General features: G+C 45.2%; 1 protein-coding gene across 1 annotated transcript; it reads left to right on the plus strand.

The window, feature by feature from the left end:
- Positions 1-413: 413 nt before the first annotated feature.
- Positions 414-4,295, plus strand: LOC310758073 (uncharacterized protein; the record flags this gene model as incomplete). Its single annotated transcript, XM_083604011.1, has 3 exons — positions 414-496; positions 2,468-2,594; positions 3,376-4,295. Exons 1-3 carry the CDS (start codon positions 425-427, stop codon positions 4,293-4,295), a joined length of 1,119 nt encoding a protein of 372 aa, XP_083460137.1. The 5' UTR covers positions 414-424.
- Positions 4,296-9,689: the final 5,394 nt, after the last annotated feature.

Here is a 9,689-nt window from a genome sequence, read left to right on the forward strand (position 1 = left end):
GAACTCAGGGCTGATTTCCTTCAGAATGGAGAGGTTTGATCTCCTTGCAGTCCATGGGACTCTCAAGAGTCTCCTCCAGCACCATAATTCAAAAGCATCCATTCTTCGGCGATCAGCATTCTGTATGGAATTTTTAAATTTTGTTTCAACCTCCTCAACTAACTGCCTCTTCTCAAATCCTCTCCTTTTAAACTCTCCCTCCTGGAACCACGGCCAATCAGAGGCTGCCATTTGTTAACTATTTGCTGGCAGGGGGAAAAAGAAATGCTTGTTGCATCCAACCTGTCCAGCAAAACCAACTTTTTCATCACATGTGCTCAGGCCGTCTTTCCCTAGCGAGTGCCTGTGTTTTGTGCCCAGCCTCTCCCAGAGTCCCAGCCTGCTTTCAACGTTCTGTTTCTGCCACCTCGCAGGGTCCCAAGGGATGTCCTGCATGCCCCTGGAAATGCCCCATTTTTGTGGTGGCGTGGAAGCGGCAGATGTACAGCCAGCTCAGGTAGGGTGTGGCAAGGCTACCCAAAGAAGGTATAACAGGTATACCCTTGTGCCTCATATGCTGTCATGTATCTTAAAAATGCTTAATGCTAAAAGTGCCTAAATGCTAAGAATCAAATGCCGTCTCTCTTTTGCTGCTGTGCTTGCAGAAAACAGAAATATATTTAGCTGCGTTTGCAATCTGTAAGGAGCATTCCTCATGCTCATGAGATGGTCACCATGACCTGACAAAGCAGGGTGTCTGAAGTTGGGTACTTTCCATCTTACGTAGATGTCTGCACACTGGTTGAGAGCCAGTGTGGTGTAGTGGTTAAGAGCGGTAGGCTCGTAATCTGGTGAACCGGGTTCGATTCCCCGCTCCTCCACTTGCAGCTGCTGGGTGACCCTTGCGTCAGTCACACTTCTCTGAAGTCTCTCAGCCCCACTCACCTCACAGAGTGCTTGTTGTGGGGGAGGAAGGGAAAGGAGAATGTTAGCCACTTTGAGACTCCTTCTTCTTCTTGATAACAAAAGGGGGGATTTTGGCTTTGCCTGCCAAAAGGGGATTTTTTTCTGCTTGCTCGCTGATAATAAGGTAGAAGCAATTAGTAATATCCTGAGTACATATATGGAACAAAGCAGAAGTGATCTGTAAATGGACATAGGAGGATTTAGGAAGCGTTGTGTCCAAGCTCATTGGTTTGATTTTGCTGCAATTTATGAATATGTAATGTTTAATGCTGTTTGGAAAAAGGGATATACAGTGGTACCTTGGGTTACAGACGCTTCAGGATACAGACTCCGCTAACCCAGAAATATTACCTCGGGTTAAGAACTTTGCTTCAGGATGAGAACAGAAATCGTGCTCTGGCGGCGCAGCAGCAGCGGGAGGCCCCATTAGCTAAAGTGGTCCTTCAGGTTAAGAACAGTTTCAGGTTAAGAACAGACCTCCAGAACAAATTAAGTTCTTAACCCGTGGTACCACTGTAAACTCAAAGTACCAGAGCTCCACACCCAGTCTTTGGAAACCAATTTCCGCTGGGTCTTATTGCTGTCAGCAATAAATCTTACTTTCTTTTTCTTCATTGCTGTGTTTGTGATTTTTGAGCACACCTTGAAGGTATCAAGTATTTATCTAACCCTTTGCAACAAGGGAAATAACTGTTTAAGGACATGGGGGGCACACGGGGGGCGTTTTGCCTGTGTTATGAGCCCCCCAAGCATAACCCAGTATTTCTCATATGAAGGGCTGCATAGAATGTAGAACCGTAGGTACAAATACCTGTTGGAAATGTAAAGAAAAAGAAGGCACCTTTTATCATATGTGGTGGAAGTGTAAGATAATAAAAGCATTCTGGGAAATGATATACAATGAACTGGAAAAAATGTTTAAAATAACTTTTACCAAAGTAAAAACCCAGAGGCTTTTCTATTAGGAATTGTAGGTGCTGAAATTCCAAGGGAGCAGAAAAGATTTTTTAGTGTGTGTGACGACAGCTGTGCAGATGTTGTTAGCCCAGAGATGGAAAGAAGATAAAGTCCCTACCAGAGCAGAATGGCAAATTAAGTTGATGGGTTATGCTGAAATAGCAAAAGTGACTGGAAAGCTTAGGAACCAGGAAGACCAAAACTTTAATAAGGAATGAGGGAAAATTATGATTTACCTTGAATCATTTCAAAATGTTAGCGGGACTACAATAACACTTGTAATGTAACGAGAACTATGGACACTACAGAGTTATATAAATTTGGATTATTTTAAAAAAAAAAGATGCAGTAGAAAAGTTTTAACAACAGAACCCATGGAGGGGAAAGTCCAGAGATTCATGGGAACCTTATAACTTTGGATGTGTTGTAGAGTTGGCAGGCACCCCCAAAGGTCATCTAGTTCAATCCCATGCAATGCAGGAATTTCAACTAAATTGAAAGATGGCCACCCATCTCCGTTCCTTGGGATCCTCTGTTCCTAAGGGATGTCTGCTTCCCCTTCCAGGATCTGGTGACCTTCGAGGATGTGGCTGTGTATTTCAGCAACAAGGAGTGGGCCCTACTCAGCACACAGCAGAAATCCCTGCACAGAGAAGTCACCTTGGAGAACTCTTGGAATGTGGCCTCTCTGGGTAAGACTCAATCCCCTCTGTGCTCTGACTTGAGGTAGTTCAGCAAGACTTGGACTCCTCTTGACCTGTATCCTTGTGGGAGAAATTCCTCTGGGGGGGTCAAGGATGGAGGCTCACACCAAATTCCCCATCGGTCAGACTTTATTCAGGCATTTCCCCCCACGGATAACTTGTTCCGGCACATATCCCTTGTTGTTTATCCAGTGTTTTAAGGGCTCAGGAGGGGGTGTATTTGACTCCTCCTTGCGCTCACATGCAGCCTCCCCGGACGTGTGCATGTTCTTGTGGTTGAAGTGGTTCTTAAAACTGTGAAGCCAACCGGTGCTGGCTTTGCATTCCTTCGCTGGCTGTGGAAGGTTTGAAGCTTGCTTAGAGAGGGAGAGAGCCTTTCGGTGCAAGCAAAGTCCTTTTGGTGCAAGTGCATGCTTCTGGGTGGGAGCGCACGTTCCCTGCTTTTTAGCTTTCCCGCCAGTTGAGGAGTGGCCATGCTCTCAGACAGAACCATCTCCAAATTTCCCCCTGCATCTTTCAAATTTGTTTGCTTATTTTTCAGTCGCTTGTGCAAATAAAGTGAGCGTAAATTGTGGGTTTGCTGTATTTTTTAAGGATCCTCCTTATTCCTGTGATTGTGAGTTGTATTAAACTTTTTAAATGTTTTAATTTCTGTAACCTACCATGGTATCTTTGGGTGAAGGGCAGGGTAATAATAATGATGATGATGATGATGATGATGTTCTTTTCTCCTGCTGTGCTCTTACCAGGTTTCTCTGTCTGATTTCAGCAGGTGTTGGGGGGGATGAGAAACATGGAGACCAATATGCCAGGCCAGTAGGGGGAAGCAAGATTCAGGAGATGGAAGAGAACTTCAGGACTCCAGGAGGAGAGAATAAGCAGAAGAAAAACCCAGCAGAGGAAGGCAAGAAGACATATTGGCCAGGGATTAACCTCCACGAAGTTCCAGTTCAGGAACACAATCCCAAGGGAAAGAAAAGGAATATCTGCCCCGTGTGTGGGAAACACTTCAGCTACAAATCAGATCTCAGTGTTCATAGGAGAATCCACACGAGTCTGAAGCAACACAGATGTTTGGAGTGCGGGGTGAGCTTTAGGCAGAGCGCACACCTCGCTACTCATCAGACAATCCACACGGGCGAAAAGCCGTATCAGTGCTCATTGTGCGGAAAGAGCTTTCGGCAGCGTGCCAACTTCACATCACATCAGAGAACCCACACGGGAGAGAGGCCGTATCACTGCTCCGAGTGCGGGAAGAGCTTCAGTCGGAACACAAGCCTCACTGCTCACCTAAGGAAACACACGGGAGAGAAACCCTACAGCTGTTCTGTGTGCCGCCGGAACTTTTGCGACAAGTCGGGCCTGAACCTGCACCAGTTAATTCATTCAAAGGAGAAGCCTCATAAATGCCTGGTGTGCGGCAAGAGCTTCATTCGGCGCTCGCAGCTGACCTCCCACGAAGGGATCCACACAGGGGAGAAACAGTATCGGTGCTCGGTGTGCGGGAAGAGCTTCCATCGGATGTCCAACCTGAAGTCGCACCAGAGGATTCACGCAGGAGACAAACCCTACAACTGCTTGGAATGCAGCAGGAGCTTTTACGAAAAATCGCGCCTTCTCACACACCAGAGAATGCACATGGGGGAAAAGCCGTATCAGCGCACCAATGACAATGCATATACAACCTGAGGCCACTGTGGGTACAAGGATGGGGCTGCATATGTGGGGCTGGAGCTGAGTGTCTTGTATTTCCCATAATTTTTGCACATTTTTAATGCCAATACAAAAATTTAATAAAAATTTAAAAGGTATTGGTATGCCAGTGATCTATATTGGAATCATAGAATCTACTGTCAAACAGCTCTTACGGCCAGAAAGTTTTTTCGTATGTTTAGTCGGAATCTCCTTCCCTAAAACATGAAGCCATTGGTACGTAGCATACTCCCCCTCAGACAAGTCACAGCTGTCTCGAACATTGTTCCCTCTGTCTGACCTTTTGCGGTCTCAGCAGTCTGCAGTGTCCTGTCTGTAACCTTTGTCCCTGAGACCGTTTGTCTCTTTCGTCATACACTGTGCAAGGGGAAAATGACGCTGTGGAAACAGGTGCCAAAATAACTTTGTACCAGCCCACGATCTCGGGACTGGAAGATGTGTAAAGGTCACAGGCCAAAATGTAACTGCCTAGCTTGCATATTTGTCTCAATAAAAAGAGGCTCCACAGGCTAGCCGGCAGCTCGCTTCAGCCCACCTGTGCGCAGCTCACATGATGATCAACTCCTGTCTTGGGCCTTCACTTCATGTGCGTCCTATGGAGCAAATGCAGGCTTCGCGGGCTACCCCAGAAGCCAGAACAGCGAGAGGGAGCACTGCGCAGGGCTCCCTCTCGCTGTTCTAGCTTCCGGCTTAGCCGCGCAAAGTCTTCGCAGGGGAGCGGGGAGCCTTCATCCCGCTCCCCTGCGCCGGCTTCGCACGGCAATCCATGGCTTTCGCGGGAGGTGGGGGAAGGGACAGAGCATGACTTTCTCACTTCCCCCACCTCTTGCAAAAGCGCCCAAGAGTGATTGCCTAGGCCCTCCTATTATTTTATTCAAGTCCTATTATTTTATTATTATTTTATTCAAGAAGTAAGCCAACTCAGATCAAGGTGCTTTTCGAAAAAACTAGTTTCCTGATTCATTTCAATTGGGTTTTAGGCCCAGTTTGGGCTCAGAAACTGCTTTGGTCGCCCTGTATGATGATGACCTCTGTCGAGAGAGAGATAAGGGAAACATGTCCCTGTTCATTCTTCTCGACCTGTCAGCAGCTTTTGATACCATCGACCATGGTATCCTTCTGGAGCGACACTCCGAACTAGGAGAGTTTGGCATGACTTTGTGATAGTTCCAGTCCTAGTTGGATGGTTGTTCCCAGAGGGTGGTACATGGGGAGTGATTTTCAGCCCCCTGCAACCTTCAATGTGGGGTTCCTCAGGGCTCAAGCCTATCCCCCAGGTTGTTAAACATCTACATGAAACTGCTGGGTGGGCTTATCTGAAGGTTTGGAGTACGTTGTCCGCAGTATGCTGATGACACTCAGCTCTGTTTCTCCTTTACATCTGCAGGTGAGGCAGTGGAAGTTCTGGACCAGTGTCTTGCCTTGGTAATGGACTGGAGAGAGCCAACAAACTTCAGCTCAATCCAGATAAGACCGAGGCACTGTTAGTGGGTGGTTCCCTAGGCCACCTGCTCTTCACAGGGTCACGTTTCCTCCGAAGGAGCAGGTTCACAGCTTGGGGGTACTCCTGGAGCCTTTGCTGTCGCTCGAGGCTCAGGCGGCCTCGGTGGCCCGGAGTGCCTTCTATCAGCTTCTGTAGTAGAAGTAGAAGCTGTGAGGATACTGTCTACTTGGGTCTCATTTCAGTCAGGAAGGGAAAGATCTTCTAGAAAGAGAAGAATCCCAAACCAGTTATGAAGGGTGTGGTGACCCCCTGGGTCTTCTATACTGTCAGAAGTACCTCAGGAGCGTGGAAACTGACAGAAAGTACCACCTTGTTTAAGAATCAAAATATTAAGTTGCAACAGCTAAATTAAGGAGCTGAAGTGAAATAACTGGAAATAAGCTCAGCATTGGCCATCCTCTCTAGACACCTGTAACATCGAAGAGGAATAACTTAAAAGAAGCAACAGAAGTTTAAAAGAAGCTGTGCATTTACTACTTTGTTTAGAAGCCTGTAACACACACTAAATTTAGTACAATTTATTAATAGGTTTACTGTTTCCTGAAAGAACATTATCTATCTCTTGACACGTCCTTTGCTTTTTTCAACTTTGTTGTGTAAAATAAATCTTTCTTGTTTGTTCAACTTCTGCCAGAGTCTCCAAGGATCTTTGTTTACGTTCACACAGAAAGGTAATCCTATTTTTATTTCAAACTATCCCAATAATAATTGGGACAAAATATTTTAAAAGCTGGCAAAGAGACCCTGCCAATTCTATATGGCAAGGGAAGAAAGCCAGAAGAAAATCAGAAATAATGATGGGGCCAAAAGAAACGGGGGGATTTGCAGTCCCAGATTTAAGAAGATATTTTGAAGCAGTGTGCTGGAGTTGGATGAAAGTGGATGTTACTAAAAGATACTGAAGTTTTGGAACTAGAAGGCTGGGACAAAATACAGGGTTGGCATGGATATTTATTCTATGGGAAAATACAATTGCATAAAGGATTTACGAACCGCCTTGTGAGAAAGGCCCTATTTGAGGTATGGGAGAGAACGAAAGAGAGAATTATAGAAAGAACTCCAAGGTGTATCTCTCCAATAGAGGCACCCTCGACATTAAAAAAAAAATTGCCTGGCCAACTTATAGAGATTTAGCAGAAGGAATGAATGAAAATAGTGGTACCTCAGGTTAAGTACTTAATTCGTTCCGGAGGTCCGTACTTAACCTGAAACTGTTCTTAACCTGAAGCACCACTTTAGCTAATGGGGCCTCCTGCTGCTGCCGCAGCGCCGGAGCACGATTTCTGTTCTCATCCTGAAGCAAAGTTCTTAACCTGAAGCACTATTTCTGGGTTAGTGGAGTCTGTAACCTGAAGTGTATGTAACCTGAGGTACCACTTTATCAAATGAAAAGAATACGAAGAACTCAAAATACTGGGAATAAATTGGTTAGAATATTTCCAACTTAAGGCAATATATGAGAAAGATATAAAAACTAGGGGATTTGGGAATAAAATATCAAAGTTAGAAAGAGAGGTTTTACAAAATAATAAAAAATACTCTCTAAAATATATAGATTATTAGATGAAGTGCATGAAGAGATTAAAAAATTTATAAAAGTATCATATATCAGGAGGGCAAAAGCATATTTACTAGGAATCTTGAGTAAGCATATCCCCAAAGACAAAATTAACATCTTTCTGTATGCAACAACAGCAGCGAAAATGTTGGTAGCCAGTCATTGGAAAGGAAATTATATCCCAACAAAAGGGGACTGGTTAAGTAAACTATGTGAGTACCTGGAGTTAGCAAAATTGACGGATTTAATAAGGCATAAATCCAAAACTATAATACAGAAACAATGGGAATGCTTAAATGAATATTTATACAAGCAGGGCTCAAATACGAAAGTTTGGCTGTGCTTAGACTAAGCTTGTTAAGAATATAGAGAACATAAAGATTTGACGGATTATGAAAGAACCTAAGGAAGGGAAATGATTGAAGAACAGATCTAAAGGCGAGCAAGATAACGAAGAGACGTGCGGTGAATGCGGTGGAAGTCTTTTAAAATATTTTAACTAGGATTTATATTATTGTAATACTTGAAGGAGTAAAAATTAAGGGGGTGAAGCAATTAGCAATTCAAGCTAAAGAGCTAGCCCAGGAAGATGAAAAAAAAGTAACTACACTATCTAAACAGGGGGCAGAATTGCCGGACCCCCAGAGAAGAGCTAATATGATTTTGGGAGGAATTCCGGAAGAAATACAGGCTAAAGAGTTGGAAGAAACTTTGAGAACCTGGCTATGCTCCACCTCCATGAGGTCCAGCGCCAAGGGCCTTCTGGCGGTTCCCTCGGTATGAGAAGCCAAGTAACAGGGAACCAGGCAGAGGGCCTTCTCGGTAGTGGCACCCACTCTGTGGAACGCCCTCCCATCAGATGTCAAAGAGAAAAATAACTATCAAACTGTTAGAAGACATCTGAAGGCAGCCCTGTTTAGGGAAGCTTTTAATGTTTAATAGGTTCGAATCCCTGCGGCGGGGTGCGCTCCCGTTGCTCGGTCCCAGCGCCTGCCAACCTAGCAGTTCGAAAGCACCCCCGGGTACAAGTAGATAAATAGGGACCGCTTACTAGCGGGAAGGTAAACGGCGTTTCCGTGTGCTGCGCTGGCTCGCCAGATGCAGCTTGTCACACTGGCCACGTGACCCGGAAGTATCTGCGGACAGCGCTGGCCCCCGGCCTCTTAAGTGAGATGGGTGCACAACCCTAGAGTCAGACACGACTGGCCCGTACGGGCAGGGGTACCTTTACCTTTTTACTAGTAGTAGTAGATTATTATTATTATTAGTAGTAGTAGTAGTAGTACTCAAGGAGTTAGTCTGAAGGCAGAAGATGTGGAACGAGCCCATTGCTGCCGAGGGCCTAAGGGGAGAAAATCCCCCAGGAATGCAATAGTTACGTTTTCTAGAGAGAAGCTGCAACAGCAGGTATACCAGACTTTGAAGGAAATTAAAGAGTTGAGTTTCCAAGGGAAAAGAGTGTGGGTGAGTCGAGATGTATGCCAGGCTACTTTAAGGCAAGAAAGCCCAATGAAACCTTATGCACAAAAACTGCATAACAACGACATAACATAAGGTTTTACAGCTGAATTTTATAAGGAAATGGTAGAAATTTTGGCCCCGGAACTACAACAACTTTTTAACAGTATACTAGAAGGGGAAAAGGCCCCAGAAACATGGAGAAAGGCAGAAATAATGGTAATCTTAAAATTAAACAAAGACCCTAAAGTAGTAGGTTCATATGGACCTCTAAGTCTATTAAACCAAGATTATAAAATCTTCGCCAAAATTATGGCACCCCCCAAATAATAAAAGAAGACCAATATCACGGACAAGTAAAGAAGTTCGGGCTACTGAAATTAGATGTCTTTAAAGCATTTGATACACTCTCACGGGAGTTTTTATGGGAAACAATGACAAAATATGGAATAGGAGAGGTTTATCGGTTCGCGAAGGGATGCGGGTAGCACTGTGGATTAAACCACAGAGCCTAGGGCTTACTGATCGGAAGGTCGGTGGTTCGAATCCCCACAACGGGGTGAGCTCCTGTTGCTCGGTCCCAGCTCCTGCCAACCTAGCAGTTCAAAAGCATGTCAAAGTGCAAGTAGATAAATAGGTCTGGCGGGAAGGTAAACCGTGTTTCCGTGCGCTGCTCTGGTTCGCCAGAAGCGGCTTAGTCATGCTGGCCACATGACCCAGAAGCTGTACGCCGGCTCCCTCGGCCAATAAAGCAAGATGAGCGCCGCAACCCCAGAGTCAGTCACGACTGGATCTCACGGTCAGGGGTCCCTTTACCTTTATCAGTTCGCGATACAAGAACTATATAAGG

Source organism: Podarcis filfolensis (assembly GCF_964270895.1).
Source record: "Podarcis filfolensis genome assembly, chromosome: 2".
Taxonomy (NCBI): Eukaryota; Metazoa; Chordata; class Lepidosauria; order Squamata; family Lacertidae; genus Podarcis; species Podarcis filfolensis.